Raw genomic sequence first — 21,796 nt, forward strand, 5'->3', positions numbered from 1 at the left:
CAGACTATTCTATTAAAAAAATAAATTATTGAGATGCCCGGGTGGCTCAGTTAAGCATCTGCCTTCAGCTCAGGTCATAATCCCAGGGTCCTAGCACTGTGTCGGGCTCCCTGCTCCGTGGGAAGCCTGCCTCTTCCTCTCCTGCTCCCCCTGCTTGCACTTTCTCACTCTGTTAAATAAATAAAATCTTAAAAAATTATTTAAGTAGAAAAACTCATGAAAACTACATATGTAAATAGCAATAGAACATTTTGGAATCTGTACAGGGCCATATCAGAGAAGCAAAAATTAATTTTTATAGCTTCATGTAAAACTAGTATGAATTTCACAGAAAACAATTATTAAGAAGCCAGATACAGAATAATACAGACTATACAGTTCCATTTATAGAAGTATTAAACAGTCAAAATTAAGTTGAATGTTTAGGGATGTTTGCTTGTATTCATGACTTAAGAAAACTAATGAATTTTAAGTTCTAGAGAGGGCAGTTATTCGAAGGTGGGATGATGAGGTTTCTGAGATGCTGACTCTATGCCATCTTAGTTATGTGCTGCATGTGAGTGGCTACTGTGTGATAAATGAGTGATTGGTACTTTATTTTGTACACACTTCCATAGGTTATGCTTTGAATTCAAAACATATTTAAGGCAACTCAAAATCAATGATATATTTCATTCATTTGGCCGAAAGTAAAAAGTGAATTTTTAGTATTGAGCAAGCTATAAAAATTAAGGACTCTAGTCCAGAATAGATAGTATAGGTGTTAGTGGGAGTAATATAGTAGAGATAATAATTAGTGGGGGTAAGAGGGTTGTCTTTTTTTGTATGTTCAAATTGTCATTTTATTTTTATGTTGTTTGCGGATGGGAATATGGTAAGTGCGGTGCTGTGAGTCGTATGTAGAAGTATAGGTTGAGCAAGGCAGTGATGGCTATTAGTGTTGGGAGAATAATTATATTATTTTTTGTTAGTTCTTGAATAATTATTCATTTGGGGATGAAGCCGGACATACACCAACAGGGAATTTAATATATCTGCTCCAAGGGTAATTTTGTGATTTTCTTTAAAATATAAAATTCATGTGCATTATGGCCTAGCAATTTCTATATAGGAGTCTGTAGTCTACAGAAACATATACATACCCAAGGAGGAGGTTTATTGCATTGTTGTTTATATATGAGAAAAGGTAGAAATAAGTCATCCATCCTTAGGAAGTGGCTAAAAATCACTTAGAAATAATTTAATCATCCATAGTTACATATCAAAAAGACTATGATATATAGGATATAGCTTGAAAGCTATAACAGCTATAAGCTATAACAGCTTATAGCTTATAGCTGTTAGCTAGTAAGGTTGACATAGCTATGTTCTGACCTGACAAGTTCTCTATCTACTGACATGACCAGCTCTAAGACAGATTTTTGACTTAAAAACACAAATTGTAGAAAGTTGCATCTGATCCAAAATCACTTATGTATATAAGAAGACCTAAAAAGCAGTATTAGATCTTTTTCTCAGATATGGGATTATGTGAAGGCATAGCAGCTTTTCCTGGCCAATATTAGTCATTATCTCTAGAGTCCAGGGGATAGCCCAAGGGATGGTTAAAGATTATATAATATTTGTATAAAGTAAGCTGCTGTAGATATACACTATTCTACAATTACAAATTTTCGCCTTTTTTTTAGCTACAAGGTAGGGATAAGGAGAAGCTGGAGCATGAGAAGGATGATACAATGCCCTCACTGAGAAAGCTGTAGAATAATTTGAGAGGAGCTGTAGCCTTTATGATAGTGCAAATGTATTAGATCAATGATAATATGACTATAAGTGGTAAGTAAGAAGACTTAAGGAGGACTCCTAGTTTTGGAGTTTGAATTACTAGGTGAATAGCAGTGTCATTCACTGACACAGAATACTGCAGGAAGACATTTTCAATAGAGGTCAGATCATGAGTTTAATCTGAAAGAGTCAAAACTGATACACATCAGGACACCCAATAGAAAGAGGTCAAGCTAGTAGTTGTATATGCAGGTCTAGAGGTGAGGAAAGAAGTTGGACATAGTTCTTTATATGTTAGATATACAAATGTAGGCATTAGAGGCATATTAATTCTGATAAACACCATGCTAATGGGAGAGATTGCCTAGAAAAAGAGCCAAAAGTGAGAAAAGAGTCTATGATTAAACCTTGAGGATTGTCTAGACATCATGGCTACATATAGGAGGAGGAGTTTTCAAATGCAGCAGAGGACTGCCTGAAAACTTAAGTCCCAGGAGTTTAGGACGTCGAAGAAAATTAAGGCTTCCACAAGGTCCTCATCAACAGTATTGGTTGCACCTGAGAAGAGTAAATAGACAAATGTTTTTTGGATTTAGAGCATGATGAAGATTTAGGGCTTCCTTCCCCCCTCCCACCCCCCGCCGCCAGTCAAATATTAGTTGTGGAAGTCAGATTAGAGTAGCTTGAAGAGCTAATAGGAATTTAGAAGGCGGAAACAACTAGCATAGACAATTCTCAAAAAGATGATAGCAAAGAGGACAAAGGAGCAACTCACCGGAAATACAAACTTCAAAAGTTAACATAGGGGGGAATATATGGAAGTGTAAGGTAGCTGCGCCGACCACATGCTGTTAATTGAAGCCTTTGCCTTTCTTAGTCTATTATTCTCCCTCATGACCATTGCTGAGCAGTTTCCTTTAGTTAACTTGGTTCTGAGAAAGGGAAATTTCACTATTCCTAGATGGAAGATATAAAGGAACATGAATTTTCTTTTTAAAAAATGCTACTATCTAGCATCTAAATAAGAACAATGAAGGTATTTAAAAAATATATGAAATATTTGGATAGCCAAGTCAGCATGACAAGGAGTCACCTTCGCTTAGGGTGGGCATGATTCTAACCCCTAACAACTTGGCAAATATGTCTGAGTTTCATAGACAACCTACATGTCTGGAAAATTTATTCCTGTCATTTTACACGACAAATAAGATAAAGGTAACATGGTCCATTATAAAAACAGTTGCTCTCATTGCTGTGGCACTTCATAATTTTCAAACTGATTTTCCACATAGCTAATTTTTGCCTCAAAACAGGTGTTTCCTTTTTAAAGAGAAATCTTTAAAATAATGTCTGCCACTCAAAGACTCACTTGAAAACATACTAATTTGGACTCTGCTTCTAACATCTAATCTAGTCCCTTTACAGTATGCAATTTCTATCTGTGCAGGACATACTGTAACATGAACTTATAAAAGAAGGTTGTGTTTCTTCCCCTAGGTAAATCATACACACACTAGCTTAAATAGCTGAGTCAGGGAAATAGTCTACGTCAAAAGAATATCTTTGTCCTAGTGAGGATGCATACTATGAGACAGTCTTTAAATAAAGGAAGAAAATTGTAGAACATGGATAGATGTAGGACATGTTCAATTTGATTATTTACATGACTCTAACAAACCAAAAATTTCTAAAGGTCTCTCATTTCATGCTGAGTCAATACATGCTGATATGAACAACTTTGATGTGAAATGTTAAAACTGTTGACCTCTATTCTACAGGAATCATTTTAACATAGTAGTTAAAGTTACACCAGTTAAATTAAGAGTCTTAAGTCAAATCAGCCATGATTAATAAAGATTCTCTTTGAAGACAGCGTAAATTAGGAGACAATAGTTAAAAGCTGTGACTGAGTTAAAAAATAGGTTTGAATTCTAGTTCTACAAATTTCTAAACATATGGCATTGGGTAAGTAGATCTACACAACACTAAAAGATGGAAATACCAAGAGGAACACTACACTTCTGAAAGTTTTTCCTGAGAATATTATACACTTGGCATCTTTTTTTTTTTTAATTGAGATTAGAGAATTGGAGACAGTGAACAAGTTGTGTTAGCTCTTTTAAGATATGCTTAAAATAGTTTTTTTGATCACAAGTTATAGCCATCAGCCAATTTTTAGGTCATGCCAATATGAGTATTTCTTTAAAAAAAAAAAAAGAAGAAGATTCCACTTATTTATCTGAGCAAGAGCAGAAGGAAGGGTCAGAGGGAGAGGGAGAAGCAGACTGCCCACAGAGTAGGGAGCCCAATGTGTCAGGGTTGATCTCAGGACCCCAAGGTCATGACCTGAGATAAAGGCAGATGCTTAACCGACTGGGCCACCCATGTGCCCCTCTTTTATTATAATTGTTTAAGGAAGGGTTCTCATTAGGAGCCAACAGAATACTAAAGAGGTTTTTAAACTACTGGGGAAAAAAATGACAGTATTAATACAAGTCATTGGACTCCATACTAAGTTTCCACTTATTATAACTACTGAGTATAAAAAGAAATGTTGAGAAGTATTTCTGTTGTAGGCATGTGATTTTCCTCAAGGGCATCTATATCTACAGGAAATGACAGAATTGGTGCATGTCTTCTTGCTTAGGTTGACCACAGATCATTTTAGTCAGCTGAATACAGTTGTCACAGATGGCTAACTAGACGTTGCCATGGTTATGGTGCTATCTCACAACTGCATTGATAATAATAACATTGTTGTTACATAACTTTGCTATGGACTAGATTTTGGGCAAAGAGTTCTGTATAGGTCTATTTTTTTTAAAAGCGTTCCCCCCCCCCCCTCCACACACACACACTTCCCCTTCAGGCTCAAGCCATTTAGGGTAGGTTTAGTTATCTCATGGGGTGTATACATTTCAAAGAGGTGGAGTTTGACATCGTCAAGGAATAAAGAACATGTGTTTTTTTTTTCCTTCTAAGATATTAAGGGTATATTTATTAATAATTATCCTAAAGTTCTGATAAAGTTTTCTTTGTATGAGGGGTCACACTGCATGGAACTCTTCATCTCTTTCTTTGTTAATTACTTGAACATCCTCACCTTTATGTTCCTCATTTCCCTGGGGATTCCACCTCTTAGCTATTCAACTAGGTTTTGTCACAAACTCTCAAACCTTAATCTGCAGCAGTTTGTGTCCTCCTAGCTTTGCAAAATGCCACTCTATGGTCTCCACTTTATTCTCCTGCTCCCCCACCTTGCCTGCCAGCCCTGAGGCCAGCAGATTAGTAACAACCCCACATCCTTCTCTAATCTTAGCACTTCTTCCAGCCTTCCAACTATAGTTTCTGCTTCTAGTTGCACATCAGTAGCCAACTGAAGCACCCGTGAAAGGTCCATCCCTTTGCACAGCCATGCATTTCCCTCCTTTGCCACAGTGTCTATGCACAGTTCCTCAAACAAGAGCGTTAGAGCAGTTGTTTGGGGGGCATCACCATATGCATGAGACAGTGTCCAGAAGCAGGTACATGGGTCACCCCTCCCCACACAGAGGTCAATGGCCAATTTGGGACTTCCCCCAAGGCTGCCTATTTCCTCCAACCCATTTCTCTGATCTTCTGGCTGGATCCCCAATTGTTGGTTCAGAAAACGACCTTTGTCCCTGGAGGCCATGGAAAAACCGAAGAAAGAGTCAGAATATTACAGATTAGTAGGTGGCAATTTTAAAAAAACAAGGGAATTTACGGAAACTGAGGTTAAGCTTCTGCAAGATGAGCAGCTCTCTGGACCTGCCTGCCAACATCTTGAGAGTTTATATAGAGGCCTTAACTAGGCTCATTCATGTGTTACCATCCAGATGGTGTCAATAATGCATTACTCTCTCAAGACTGCATCCTTGAAATGTCTCCAGTGATACAAATGGAGTATGAAACATTCCAAAGAGAGGGACAGGAGTGAGGAGCCCCCTGTTGCCCCAGGCGGGTTTTCAGGTCAACCAGAGGTCATGTCCTCTTGATGACCTTCTTCAACAGCAGTACTTTATACTAAGATTTACTTATTTATGCACTAACAGTACTTAGATTTATGGGATGATTACAGTATACTATGTTCTATGCTGGGCAATTCACATCTACTATCTCAACTAATCCTTGTAGTAGCTTTATGTAGGAATAGTTATTATTTTCATTCTTCAGGTGGAGAAATAGAGTTCAATGTAGGAATGTAAGTATCTTCCCTGGGGCAAACAGCTGGGAATCACACGGTATTTAAAGCCAGATCCATATTCATTAGCGTTTCACATATGAGGTGGTAGGACTGGCCTTTACTGGTATAAGGTTCACCTTATTTACAATGAGTCAATAATATTATTAATTTCGGTAACTAAAGGGAGAAAATTCTCTTTGCAACCTTACACACACACACAGTCCAGAATTGCAAATTTGTTGCAATGTTGCTGGGTTTGTGCCAATGTGAACTTTCTCCCCACCCAACTTTTTTTTTTTTTAACCTCTTTAAGATTTGGTAGGAAGATGCTCTAGCAATGTAAGCACAAAATCAAATAGTTCTGTAAAATTAGTCAAAGTGACAGCACTTGGTTCAGGCCAATAGACTGTGACATAAAAAAAAAAAAAAAAAACAAACCCTGAAGCTTCAGGGCTGCTCACCTGCAGTGGTCCATTCCAAAGCTTTTCCCTCATTTAATATTCAAAATTTTATCAGTGTTTTTCTTAAAGAGGTAGGAGTATTTCTGGATGCTATACCAAGTGAGCTAGCAAGAACTTGACTATACACTATACATGGAAGCGACTGCCAATCAAATAGATACGTGTGATTACACTCAAATAAAATATGTCCCCAAATTATCCTCCTGACATTATGTGTTTATTAGTTTGAGTGATCTTCTCCTCCACTGAATTATAATCTTTATGAGGGCAGAAACTTTGTCTTGTCCATGACTATAGCCCAGCTCCAAAAAGAGTACACAGTACACATTAGGTGCTTATTCATTATTTATTAAAGAATGAATGTAAGTGAGAATATTAATAGGCAACACAACCTGAAAGAGTCATAATTACTCCTAACCCACAGAACTCAATAGAAAAAAGATTATGTTAATTTATATAAACAATGAATGTCAATTCAGTGAATGTCATTCAGAAGGGGATTAGTTTATTATATATACTGAGAAAACAGCAGGTGTTATTTCAATTATTTCCAGGAATGATCTAAGAATAGTCCACTCTGGAGCCAAGAAGGAGGTGCTGTAGCCTCCAGCTCAAAACCAGTGTGGTCCTGGTGATGTCCCTTGTTCTTAGCCTGACATCATTAAACTTCCAGTTCTATTAACTAACTCCCTTTGGACTGATTCAATGCCTTACAGGCAACTTTTATATTTCCATGTAAGATAGCTGTCATGGAGATGGTATGCTGCTCATATCTACTCTTTTTTTTTTTTTTTTTTGATAGAGACTTTATATGGTAAATTGAATCAGGGATTTATAATTATGATTTGTTCTCCTTTATGTAGGCTGGCCACAGGAAAAATGTCCATAAGCATACAAGCTTTGAGTAATTCCAGTTGCAGTGACAGTAACATCATTGTAAGTTAATAAATTGTCATTCTGATTACTTTGCCATCTCTCCAGCATGGATTCTCTGGGCCTTCAAAAAAAAAGCACAAAATCTAGGTGGTCTTTTCCTGACAGCTTTCCTTATTATCATTTTTATCTTACAGTTCAATTGACTTCTACTGAGGAAACTACAATATTCATTTTGTCTTGAGCAGAGTGTGAAGCAGTCATATATATATTATCTCACAGAACAATTATGAGAAATAGTGTCATCACCTCATCTTTATAGATGAGGAAAGGTCAGCAATGTATGCTAATTTATTCAAGGTTGAAAGGTCAGTATTTTAAACATTCATTCATTCAATTTATTGATCAGCTCCTATGAACCAGGCAGTGATCTAGATTCTTGGGAGTCTTTTGTGACCAAAACAGATTATGTTCTAGCAAAGGAATACAAATGTAACTATAGTGAATTAAAAGGTGATATATGCTGTGAGAAAAACGAAGATAGTGAATGTAATCAGGAGTTCTGGTGGTGTTTACTATAAGCCTGACTGAAAAGAAGCATCCATACCCAAAGGAAAGACTTGAAGTAGGTAATGAGGTTAGCTCTGTGAGTATCCCAAGGAAAGAATGTTCCCAGAAAGGGAAAATCAAGTGCAAACAGGCCAAGATTAGAAATTATCTGGCATGTTCCAGAAAGAACAAGGGGATTTATGTGGCCGAAATCAAATGAATGAGGAAGAACGGTAAGAAATAGTCAGAGGAGGAGGGGATATTGTTTCTGAGGACTTTTAAGGCCTTTGCCAATATGTTAGCTTTTACTCCAAGTGGAATAGGGAACTACTGAAGGGTTTTGAACAGTGTGACATAATGTAGATTAACTTTTTAAAAATAATATTTTGCCTGCTGTGGTGAAAATAGACTGGAGAGCAGGATAAAAGTAGAAGCAGAGAGACCTCTTAGAAACTAGAGTAATAATCCATCATGGAGATTCTGCTGGTGTATACCAATATGGTAACAGGAGCAATAGTGAGAAATAAGCAGATGTGGGATATATTTTGAGAGAAAAAGCTCACAGGATTTCCTGAGGGCATGTTGTGTGGACAAAGAAAGGATTCAAAGAAGACTTAAAAGTTTTAGGCCTGAATGATGGGATTGCCATAGAAATAGGAAAGGCTATAAAGAAAAAAAAATTCTTTTCCTTTGTGGAAAAAAATAGAAGTCAGTTTTTGACAGAGTCTATTAGGAATCCAAATGGCAGAGCTGAATAGAAAGCTAGACATACAGGTCTAAAATTCAGGAAAGAAATAAGAGTTGGAGATAACATTCTTGAGTTGTGGCATATAAATAGCATCCAAGCTGAAGGAGATCACCAACAAAGAATATGTGGATAGAAAGATAATAACAGGACCAAGCACTGAGTCTTACAGTCACACTCCAATATCCAGGAGAAAAGGAAGAACCAGAGCCAGCCAGGAGTCAGAGAAGCTGACATAGTAGTTAGAAGAAAACCAAAAATGGATGTCAAGTAAAAAAAAAAATTAAAAATAAAGAAGTTTGGATGAAATCTGAGAGTGGTAGACCATATCAACTGCTACTGGTAGATCAAAATGGATAGAATGAAAATCAGCCATTGGATTATCCCCTAGAGAGTCAAACTGACCTTGATAAAAGCAATTTCAGTGGAGTGATAGGATTGAAAATCTGGCTAGAGTTTATTGAAGAAAGTAAGAGAAGAATTAGAACTGAGGATATAAACAACTCTTTGAGGGGCTTTACAGCATAAATAGTGGGAAAATGTGGTGGTAATGGCAGAGAAAAATCAATCAAAAATTAAATTCTTTTTAATATTTAAGATGCAAGACAGCAGCATGTTTTTATGATGATGCAAAATGCTCCATAAAAGAGAAAAAAATTTTACTTGAGTGGGATTCTTCAGCAGAAAAGGAGGATGGGATCTACTGACTGGAAAGTGTGGTACACACTTATATAGGAACATGGATATCTAAGTAATGAAATTAGTAGGAGGACTAAGTATAGATGTAGAGAGGTGGGTAGCTTTGGAAGATTCTTAGGGTTGAGATTCTTTGGAAATTTATCTTCTGATTGCTTCAATTTTTCTCAGTACAGAAACAAGCAAGGTCGGGGGTATAGCTCAGTGGTAGAGCATTTGACTGCAGAAATAAGCAAGGTCATAGAGAGTGTGAAGATGGGAGAAGTTGCTGGTGTTAGAGGTGTTAGAAAATGAGTAGACAATGACCTGTATGTATTTGCTGAGCTTAACTCAAAGTCCACTTGAGGTATATCTAAAGTGAGACCAGGAAGCATGGTCATGCTCAGTTGACCCAATGCTGTTTCAGAACAAGCAGATGTTTGGGTTTAGCCTGGGCAGTGCTTAGATTACTACATCAAATATGAGAAAGGAAAGAGATCTGAAATTCTGTGATTATGGAATATAATGTAGATAAGAGGGGAAAAGAGGACACCAAAGTCATTCACACATTCTCTAATTCAACAAGTATTTTCAGCATTCCCTGTAAACCATTCACTATGCTAGGTTCTGTGTAAAATACAGTGAACAAGGTAGACATGGTCCCTACCATCATGAAGCCTATATCCCACATGGAAAGACAGACAAAAAACAGCACAGTTTTCAATGTGGAATTTGATAAATATTATTAAGGAGAAAAGACACGTGTTGATATTGAGAATAAATCTGTATGTTACACAGGTGGTGGGGATTTATGTGTTGAGCAGCTAAGTTGGGAAAAGAAGACCTTTTTGGGGAGGTGATATACAAGCAGAGTGCTAAAGGATGAAAAGGAACTTTGTAGTGAAAAGCAGAGGAAAGGTGTTCAAGGTAGACAATGGCATATTGGCAAAAGCTAAAACTCAAGGAAGAGCTTGCTTGGGATATTTCAGGAACTGAAGGAAGACTGGTGTGGCTGGAGAATAGCAAACAAGACAGCGTTACAGGATAAGTGGAAAGAAAATCAGGGGCCAGAATGAAAACAGAGTTCAATTTCTGATCTGATTCCATACTTACTTCCTTTCTGTTCTAATATGTTTGGCATTCCAGAGCCACTAATGCAATCCTTCAATTTCAGTTTTTTAAACCTTAATTTCCTTCAAGAATTATACTCTGGCACTTATTCTACCTGGTAATAATACCCCCCACTTCTCCAAATCTCATGCTATCCCTTCAGTGCTGCTCTAAGGATCATAGCATTGTGGTTTGCTCACTAGAATAATCAGACACATTAATCTATGCTAATGTATAAATGACTCCTAATGGTTCTGGGCATTACCTCTCCCCTGAGCATTTACATTTTAACAGGGATTTTCTAGTGACACAAAGAGGTGACTCTATTAGTGTACATTTTAGACACTAAGCAGACCATTTCAGATGATTCAAACACACTATTTCCTTTAAATTCTTAGCTTAGGAATTTTGTGTTTCAGCAAAGATACTGAGAAATGTATACTTAATGTGGTACCGTTCTCCTACACCGGTCTAATCACATTGATATTTTTCACACTCATATATTGTGGTGCAATCATAATCATTAGACATGGTGCTATCCACAGACGACCTGTCCATATTGTTGATGTACTTCGCCACCTAAGTGAAGCCCTTGCCTTTTTTTTTTTTTTTTTTTTTTTTTTGGAATTTCCTAAATCATTCAGGAAGACTTAAATCTCTATATGACATTTTCTTATTTTCTTGTAGAGCTTGTTAAAGTCTTTACCAATTGTTCAGAAAGAATATAAATCTTTCAGGTGAATGCATTATGCAGTATTCATGCATGGTCTGTAAGTGAAATTGGAGGTCTAAAACACTAAAAGAGGAAAAGCATTCACAGCTGAGTCAATTATAAAAGAATATGTACCTTGAAGATAGGATAGGTAAGTATAGCTGGAAACCTGTTGGTCATATGAATTTCTGGACACCATAAGAACTGAATAAATGTTTGGACAGGTAGATTAACAAAGTGATAACTGATTCCTGGGTTGTGAAAGTTGTTTTCCTTCTGCAGGAAAAAGCAACCCAAAGAAACAATTGGATAGGTCCTTAAGACCAATTTTCTTCTAATCAAATTATGTGATTGATGTACTTATACAATGACCTCAAGTTATCCTAATGCAATGAGGAAAAAAGGATAATTTGACTCTGGATAAAGAAAAATTATCAACTCTTACAGATAATGAAATAAAATTAGGCAGAGGCTCAGAGAGGAATGCATTCCTGCTTATTTTTGGGTACCATCCATTACCATGCCTTATACAACGCCCAAATCATGGTAGCTACCCAACAAATATGTGTTAATAAATTAACATTGAATAGAGAAGAAGAGGAGAAATAGTAAAAAGAGAAAGCAGAAGAAATTATAATTGACATTAGTATAGTGCTTTTAATTTTTCAAAGAAATTTTCTTCTGGTAACCATTTTAGGTCAAGAAATAGCCATTAACATATATAGGGAGTTTCTAGGGAAGACACTAACACACTTTTGATTAATTATTAGTCTAATCACTCCCTAGGACTCTAAAGTTAACTGTAGCAAAATGTAAAAGCGATTAATTCTTTTCTAGAAATATTTATTCATCCAGTCTTTATTCAATAAATATTTATTGAGCATCTACTATATGCCTGGCATAACAGAAGGTCTGGGGAAACACTAGTGAATAATATATTGAAGTTCCTATCCTTATGACACCTTAATTAAACAAATAATTTAAAAGGTTATTTAGTTATATATTGATAAGTGATGTTAAGGTATAGTCAAGGTTCTGAATGAATGTATGAAAGTAGAACATATTTTTATTCCAGGTAATCAAAGAGGACTCTTAAGGAAGCAATATTTAAGCTGAAACTGGACCAGTGTATGACCTACCCAGGCAAATATGGAGAGTGGAGAGGTAAAGAGCGTTTAGGGCTAAAATATATGCATAAATGTTTCAAGGCAGAAAGGGGCTTAGGAAGTTCGTTCATCTAAAATAAGGTAGATTTGGTTGAAACCCAAAAGGAGGTGGAATGTGACAAGTGTGTAAGCAACAGTAGCAAGACCATGAGAATCTTTATTCTTAGAATTTTATTCTTCATCCTAATAATAACTGACAACACTGGAAAATGTTAAGAAGAGCAAATTTATGTTTTTAAAGATATTCCTGGACTCCGTGTAAAAAACAACTGGAAGAGCTAGTCTAAATTGGAAATGGGGGTAGCTTAGAATAAGAAGGCAATGGCGGTTACAGAGAGATGGGGACAGTTTCAAGATATTTTTAGGAGGTAGCAACAACAGAATTTGCTGAGTGATTAATATAGGACAAGTTGAGATAGGTATCAAGAATTCTGTTGGGTTTTTGGCATGAAATCCTGTGGATAAAGAGGCTTCCTATGATAAATAACCCTAAAAGAAGTAAAAGTCTATTAAAGATAATCCATTATTAGCTAAATTTGAGGTTTCTCTTTTCTGCCTCAGAGCTATCTAAATGTAAAAGTTAAGTGGACTGTCAATAATATATATATATATTTTATCTCAGATAAGAGTACAGGACTGTAGATATTTAAACCTTTAGTCAGATCTTTAAAGACCTGGAGTCTTTCCCACCCTCTTGCAACTCTGCACATTGTATCATTATTATTTCATCTTTAGGACTTCTGATTCCAGAAATGCTCCAACTCAGTCACATGTTGTATCATATTACTTGGGTGCCTGTATTTTTTGTTCTTCTGGGAATGTCTTTTCTTCTTTCCTTCACTTGCCTAACTTCTATCCATCTTCAAAACTCAGTATGGGGAATAGTTTCTCTCCACATATTTGTTCCCCTTCAGGTCAGGTGAGATGTTCCCACATTGCCCTCTTCTGCATCTTCTGTTTTTCTATATCATGAACTCATTGCATGATCTTGTTTGCTAATTTATATTTTCCACCTAACTGGGAGTGCTTCGAAAGCACTTGTGTTTTTCTCTCTATATATCCATGTATAGTATAGTACCTGGCACATAATAGGTGCTAAATATCTATGTGATAAAATTTTATAGGCTTGCAGAGAAGGGAGGCCAAAACATTACTCTTTGAGGACAGTGAGAGATAATTACTAATTATGTACATGACTTGATCAAAGTTATGATACTGTGTAACTGAGAGGGAACACAAATCCTTCATGGTTTAAAATTTTCCATCCAGTATCAAATCTCTTATTCAGAGCAATCTATTTGATGCTATGTCTTGTTTCCACCCATGTAATTTTCCAAGTAAAGTTACCTGGTTTCCTATGCTCACAAGTTGCCTTCATTTGATTACCAATAAAACATGAAGAGAAACAATTCTCAACATATAAAGATATCAATAAATAATCATTTGAACTAAATAATCATTTGAACTAAATAATAAATAATCATTTGAACTAAATATACAGTCTACAAATGAGAACCTGATATTTATATTGTTGGTTTTGAGGAAAGGAACACTGTACTGTATTTCAAAAAAAAAAAAACAACTTGATATCCAATTGATATTAAACTAAAATTACATACAATAAGATTTTTAATTTTGAGTAAGTTACAATAAAATTTAAAGGACATAGCAAAACAAAGCATCCTAGGTCATTTTCTCAAATAACTCAAGTCTTTGAGAAATTCAGACTTCTCTGAAAAGTCTCCTCAAAGGATCCTGAATTCTAGAATGGACAGCAGGAATCTCTTGGGTTTTTTTTTTTAATTAGTTAATGAATTTTTAAAAGATTTTATTTATTTGATAGAGATAGAAAAAAAGAGGGCACAGGTAGGGGGAGCAGGAAGGGAGAAGCAGGCTCCTCACCCAGCAGGGAGCCTGGTGTGGGGCTTTATCCCAGGACCCCTGTCTCAGGACCCCAGCTGAAGGCAGACACTTAACTAACTGAACCACCCAGACACCTCCTCTCTTGGCTTTTAAACATAGGAAACTGTGATCTGAAATCACAGTGAATACAACTTTAAGAGGGGGTCACTGAACTTCCTCCCCATCCTTTCAAAACCTCTCAGCACTTTGCTTCTTTTTTATAGTAATAACTAAGTTCATAGATAACATAAATATTTGTGTATTTGTCTGAATTCTTCTTGAGTTGAAAATTTCTTAAGGGCTTGAACTGTGCTGTATTAATCTTTTATTTCTAGAGGACAAGCAAATTGCTTGGCAATGTAGGCATTTAAATTTTTTGCCGATCAAATTACATGCAATAGTTATTGCTAATGATTTATTACTAATTAAAAAATAATGTGTGTTTATTACGAAGGGTTGAACATCAGGACTTTGGTCAAAACATTTCTTATTATTCCATAATTACTTTACTATGGAAAAAAAATCAAACCATACTTAATGTCTAATGCTTAGAGATACTCATTTTAAAGATTAAATTAAAGCTTCAATTTATCCATATTTGGCACCTAATTAAATTAAATTAAGTTCCTTAATTTAATTTTTGAGTGAAGTCTTCTCATGAAAGAATAGAATCAATACCTTTCAATATCCCTTTCATAGGTATCTTCTGTGGATTTGCAGATGCTAGACCCATTGGTTACTAAGATTGAAAATGTTGTCACTTAAGAAAAGCAATTATGCCTTTGGGTACAACATTCATTGGTATCAGATAATATCCCTAATTCTTGTCAGTTAATAAAGGGAATCTAAATTTTCAGAATTGATGTAGATTTGAAAGAAAAATAATTTTAAGATGAATGTAAGGAAGAAAAACAACATGCAAATCCTTCAAACATTTCAGAGAAAAGCTCTTCAAAAACCTCAGTCAGTAGGATGACAAACAAATCTGCACAGAATTGAAAAAATATTCATTTCCTATATAAATTGTGAAATAAGTATCCTTAATAGGCATATTCTTCTCTAATTTGTACGATTTCAAAATGTACTAATATGAATTTCCCCTTGAGGGGCCATTAAATCAGCCAGACTGAGTTATAGTTATGTAGCTTGAGCAGATGAAAAGTAAATTATTGGGATTTTTACCTTCCTCAAACAGGATACCAATGGAAAATTATTAACCAATATTTTCATTAGAAAAGACAAGACATAAAATGATGGGAAATCGAATTGATAGTAATAAAGTGCTCTGTGTCTCCACTTTCAAACTTCTTCCTTTAAAGCTATTTTATTTATAGCCAGATAAAGGTACAATTTTAGCTGTCTGTTAGTGCAGAATGTCCAGTTAGCTTAATTTCAAATGATGGATGTACTTTATGGAAATCTAAAAAAATCATCATCATATTCTTCTTATTTCTTCCTCTTGAAAGAGCCATTTATAATTTATTCACATATATTGTCCTATTCAAGCTGTAGATGGGAGAGGCTGGTGAGCAAAGGTAGCTTTTTCAAATACCAAAGCATAGAAAGCTTAAACGATGATGAAAAGTAATGAACAACAGAGTGAATTTGTGATTTCACAAATGATATATTATACTGTTGAATTTTCCAGACTAGAGATTTCTCCTCTTCTGTAATTCATAGTGCGTTATGCAAAGTCACCAGCATTCCAGAAGCGAGATATTTAGAAAATGGATTTAGAGGATTGCTTCTAAAACTTTACAAAGTGATTATTTTCTCTTCAGAAATAAGACTCAACTCCTTGAGGAAGTGCTTTCTGATTAACAATGCATAAATTTCCTGCACTGAAATCTTACTAATCGGTTTAACTGATGAAGTCTTGCTGAATTGTGGGACATTTAAAAATGAGTACATTTTATTCATTTCAACAGCAGTATTCAGGCAGATACCTTATATCCTATTACATATAGGATAATATTTTATATACACAGTAGGACCTTGAATTAAAATTGCTTGATGAGCAAAATAGGAATTAGAGGATCATACCCCATGGAAGTGATGGTAGAAAATACTCAGACAAAGGGAATAAAGAGGATAAGGGATGAGGTGTATAGTCAAAATTGCTCACAATCTAGGCAACCAAGCAGCCATGAGGGGTCCAGAACTATGTGTTTTCCTTCTCCCATGAATTAACATTTGATGTGTTTTCAACAGTAATATGTTTCTAGACAACAAGTCCTATAGCAGACTCTGGGAATTTCCAACTGATCCTGCAGAGTAGCTCTTTGCAGGAGTAAAGCAATGTTAAAAACATCTTTTCTGCTTTGAGAGAGGAAGAAAACTTGTTCCCAATTGCAGTATTTTTGCTCTTAGCATGATAAAAAGAAAACTGGATAGGAAGAATGAAACATGCCTGGATTTTTGGCTTTAACAATATTTTGACTCTTTGGATCTCAGTTTCCGCATTTACCAGATGAGACTGGTGAACAAACTTATATCTATATCTAAAGTCTTTTCCAAATGCACCATTAACATGGTTAACCAATTCTGCAGTAGAAGATCCAGACACTGGATCCAGACACTAAGTGAGCAAATGACCAAATAAGCATACAATCAACATCAGTTATATTATCCAGAGCAGAGCTTTTCAAATGCAGGTAGATATCCATTAGTGGATCCTGAAATCAACTTAATGTATTCCAGCCATCATTTATCAGGAAGAAATAGAATAGAATGAAAAATATGAGAGTACACAGTCAGAAGTAGGGACAAATACTGTTTCTCAAAGCTTGTATTATGGTAGCTTATAAGCTCTATATTTATGTGTATGCGTACTGGGTCATAATGTAAACATATTTCTTATTCTCCATAAACATCAACGATATTTGTCAGCCACTTATTTAGACTGTCTTTATTTGGCCCAAAAGAGAAAAGAGGCTCATACTCACCAATAGTGGGGTCGTGATAATCAGGAAACTGATGGCTAATAAACTGCATTGTCATTGCTGAAAAAAAAATAAATTCAATTTAATAAAAATTCACCAATTCATCAATAAGTTATTCACCAATGTAGTTCATCAGTCTTTTAATAAGATCTAGTAAGTGACTTATTTCTCTGAGTGACTAGTTTAATTATGCAACATGAACCACCAAATGATAGAGAAAATTCTAGAGGAGAAAAAATGTTTTCTAGAAAGAAAATAATGCCAGATACTTCTCTGGAATAAATATATCAAAATTTTAAGTGTATTTTAATAAAAATTACATTGTAGTAAAAATAAGGCTCTTGGCATAATGAGAATATAAAGTAGCTATAGAATCCTTCTTGGCTTGCCTTGGTGTAAAAGTTGGTATTGGTTGAGAACCTTTTACTAAAGGTTCTATACATATTCTGGGACTGAGTTATCTCCCTCATGTTTAAAATAAGGAGATAATCTCTGAGGCTCTATTAGTTATTAAAGGTACATGATTATATGAGTTTTTATCCTTAGCCAGCTTTTTCATTAAAATTATTTGTCACTTTTATTTTGCTACTTACGTCCTTTTATTTTCATTACTTTTGGGGGATATTTCCTCCAAATTCTCCACATTCTTTTCCAATCAATAATTTTACAAAATATCCATAATTTTTCTATTATAGTTTCCTCATGTAAATGTCCATTATTAGGAGACAAATAGGATGCTGAATAAAGCAAGAAACTTGGAAAAAGACTTGTATATAGTAGTTCTCTTCCTTCCTTTGCCCTTGCTAGACCTGCATAGCCCAGTGATAGCAAGAATCCTAAGTCAAGTTGGTGAGAAACTCCCACTCATGATATTTGATCCCCCTGGACTGTCTTCAGCAAGAATCATTTTAAGTCTGATTGGTAAGAATTCTCCTACTCCTGTTAGTAATTATCTATCCACCATTGCCTGTCCCCCCATTCCTTGCTCATAAATCTCCACTTTTCCTTGTTGTGTTTACAGTTGAGTCCAGGTCTATAATGAGTTCTCTTTAACCTTATTGCAATAGTTCCTGAATAAAATCTATTTTTACCATTTTACTACCCAGCTCTGGTTTCTTTTAACAACGTGTTCATGCTCCAGCAAATGTTTAAAACAGAGAAGACAGTTAAATTCAGCAAACCTGCACAAGGCACTAGACTAAACCTGCTGAGAAATGCAAAGAAACAGAATCTGACCCAGTGATAAAGAATTTCTGTTTACACTTTAATAGTGTTGACTTCCTGTCTTTGCATTGACAAAGGAAGTCTTCATATGAAAGAATTTCTTAATTTGACAGTTTAGGGCAAATTTTTGAAATGAAAATTAACATTTCTTACAGATGACTTAAAGAGTTAAATATTTCAGGTAAACAAACTGAAAGCAACATGTTTATTAAGTAGATATCAAGGAAAATTTGGATTTTTTTTTTTTTTGTGAGTTTTTAAAAGAGCAGTATCCTCTATCTCTTACTGCCTGGCTGGTTTACTCCCAACTAGAGTGCGGAGATTGGAGGCCTAGCCTCACAATGAACTTTTGGCTTGGCTAGTCAATCAACTAAATTTCAAAGACAGCTCAGACTTAGTAACTTTAGAACTAAAAGGAGATTACCCACTCTACTTAAAGTGAAGAGATATGTACCTATTCACTAAGTGACAAAAGCCTCATCATCCACCTTATGATAATCAATTATCTAGGCTAAAATCTTGAAGATGTCTTTGGACATTTCCCCTCTCATATCTTCCATAGTTTCCATGAATTTTTATTTTACCTCCAAAATATCTTTCAAAATGTCTTAATTGTGATATTACACTAGTTTAGAATCTTTTATTTTAAATCCCTGTTGCCATAGACTTAAAATTGATTTCTCTGGAGCTCTTTTCTTTAACTTCCATTAACTTCCACAGTGACACCAGAATCATCTTTTTTTAAAAAAAATCTAGTTATTCATATGTAAGCAACTGTTAGGATAAAGAATAAATGTGGTCCTTCATGGGTTCACTACATCTCTTCAGGCTTGACTTCTACCACTACTCAAACCCAGCTACTCTGTGTTCTCAGACTTAAAGAAGGAAGGACGTTCTACTCATGAGCATGCCTTTATCCTGTAGTGTAGCACAGCCTTCACCTTCTCCTTCATTTTAATATCATACTAACAAATGCTCTCCTTGACCAAACCTTCATTAGGCTCCTCTGAAGCCTCCTTCTAAACCAGGCCATGACTGTCAGGCATCCATGCTCATCTCTGCTTTGCTAAGTTTTAGCTGTACCCTACCAAGTCAGTTTAGAGAGAATTTTCCACATTGATATATGGTCCCCCTTGATATCTGATCAAGTTCTTCATCTCCATCTGCCATGTTTGCTTTGGCTGACCTTCAGCAAGAATCCTATTAAGTTTATTCAGCCAGAATCTCCCCTGATTTTCCATTCACTAATTTCCAACTTGCTCCTTGGCTATGCATTCCCACTTGTCCCTATATTTGGAATTGAGCCCAGTATTGAGCCTCAGTATTGAGCTTCAGTATTGAGCCTCAGTATTGAGCCTCAGTTAACTGAGGGAGTTCTTTTTCCCCTATTATAATTTTTGTTGAAATCTATTTTCACCACTGTACTGTCCAGCTCTGCTTTTCTTTAGCAATATGATAATTTCTCCACGCAAGTGTCATACTATTCAATCAACATATTTAAATTCTTCATCAACCAGGAGCCAGTACATGATAGTCCTCAAAGTTCCCAAGAAGCATTAGAAAACACTGTGTATAACTAGTGTTTAAGTTAATTTCTATAAACCTTGGAAAGAATTTTATTTTATTTTATTTATTTATTTATATTTTTGGAAAGAATTTTAAAGGTGAAGAAGTTTGGGACAAATTTAAGAAAGAATATATAACCATTTTAAAAACTGATATATATATATATTTGATATAACACTTGAGAATCACAAAACCAGTATCAGAAATAAATGAATCAAAGATTTACTTCTTCACTTATTTATAAGAATACCTAGCATATATTTAGATGATGGAGTTTGTGCTTTCATGGAAACCTGCTGCTTTTTGTATAATTGAAAAAGCCCTTCAATTCTCAAATCCTCTGCCCTACCACTGAGACAGAACCAAAGAAAAGAGAGCCAGCTGAGCTTTGTTCCAGAACTTCAAAAGATAATTTTAGAAAGATTGATTTGTAAAAGTTTCTTTTGTGTTTTACAAAGTGGATGCCTGATGGGATGTGTAAGAGCCAGTTCCCTTTGCGAAGATGATATGTAAAACAAACAATTTTTAAAAAATCTCGCCTAAACACATGTCAAATTCAATGTCGGAGATAAGTAATCTGCTAAATATCTATTGATTGTATTGGAGACTAAATTTTATTTATTTTATAATATACAGGTTTACATCCTTAAAATCTGGGGATTCTACTTTCTTTTGCCAAAGAGCTATTCTGGCAGAAACTCAATAATAGCTCCTCCTTTCTTTTTAGATATTTTATTGTATCTTTATACAAAGGCTTTATAATGTCTTAACACATTGGTTTTTAAGTATCTAATGAAAATGAAGGTTTTTCCTGCCTTCCCCAAATATGCCATCCTATACATACATGTACACAATATATTTTTTAAGATTTTATTTATTTATTCGTGAGAGACACAGAGAGAGAGAGAGAGAGAGAGAGAGAGAGGCAGAGACACAGGCAGAGGGAGAAGCAGGCTCCATGCAGGAAGCCTGACATGGGACTCGATCCCGGGTCTCCAAGATCACGCACTGGGCTGAAGGCAGAGCTAAACCGCTGAGCCACCCGGGCTGCCCACCTGTACACAATATTAAGAGATATTGTCCTAGCGAATAATAAATTTCAGAAGTCAATCTTTTGGTTAAAAAGAGGACATCTATAAATATTGTGATTTAAGAGCTTCTAAAAACCCCAACCTCACATCTACCTCTCAGGCATTCCTAATATTCAGTGTAGATACCCATTTCTTATTATGCATTTTGGTTTATTTTTAAGGATTTTATCCATTTATTCATGAGAGACACAAAGAGAGAGACAGAGACATAGAGAGAAGGAGAAGCAGGCTCCCTGTGGGGAGCCAAACATGGGACTTGATCCCAGGACTCCAGGATCACACCCTGAGTCAAAGGCAGATACTACTGAGCCACCCAGTGGCTGTATTTTGTTTTGTTTTGTTTTGTTGGTTTTTTGTTTGTTTGTTTGTTTGTTTGTTTAAGTATCCCTTGAGGAGTAGTATACAAAATTCCTAAACTTGAGTGTGAACCAGGTTGATGGATCAGTTGACAAAAAATACACCTGGAAATCATGAAAAAATTATATGTTCAGAAAGACTTAGGAAAGGAGGGCAATATATTACCAGAAATAAATTTCACAAATATTATCCTAGAGTTATTCTGTATGACTTTGTTGTTCTGTAAAAGATTATGAGTCACTTTGGAAAATTTTGAAGAGGAACAATCTCATATTTTCCATACACTTTAGAAAAGTTGCTGCATCAATAGAGTCAGAACATTTTTCAGGGATTACCAAAAAAAAAAAAAAAAGTCTTTCAATAATAAGACAGGCTTGTTGTGAGTTTTTTTGTATATAAGTATGTATTTGAAATAGTTAAGAAATATTCTACAAAGT

General features: G+C 35.4%; 1 protein-coding gene across 8 annotated transcripts in view; it reads right to left on the reverse strand.

The window, feature by feature from the left end:
- RIT2 (Ras like without CAAX 2) overlaps nucleotides 1–21,796 on the reverse strand; it is a 476,484-nt gene that overhangs the window by 294,451 nt on the left and 160,237 nt on the right. For all 8 annotated transcript variants that reach the window (XM_077900607.1, XM_077900609.1, XM_077900608.1 and 5 more), the window contains one exon: nucleotides 17,125–17,181. In XM_077900607.1, the coding sequence (XP_077756733.1) occupies nucleotides 17,125–17,181 (57 nt within the window). The remainder of the gene's footprint in view (nucleotides 1–17,124; nucleotides 17,182–21,796) is intronic.

Source organism: Canis aureus, chromosome 6 (genome assembly GCF_053574225.1).
Source record: "Canis aureus isolate CA01 chromosome 6, VMU_Caureus_v.1.0, whole genome shotgun sequence".
In the NCBI taxonomy this organism is placed as follows: domain Eukaryota; kingdom Metazoa; phylum Chordata; class Mammalia; order Carnivora; family Canidae; genus Canis; species Canis aureus.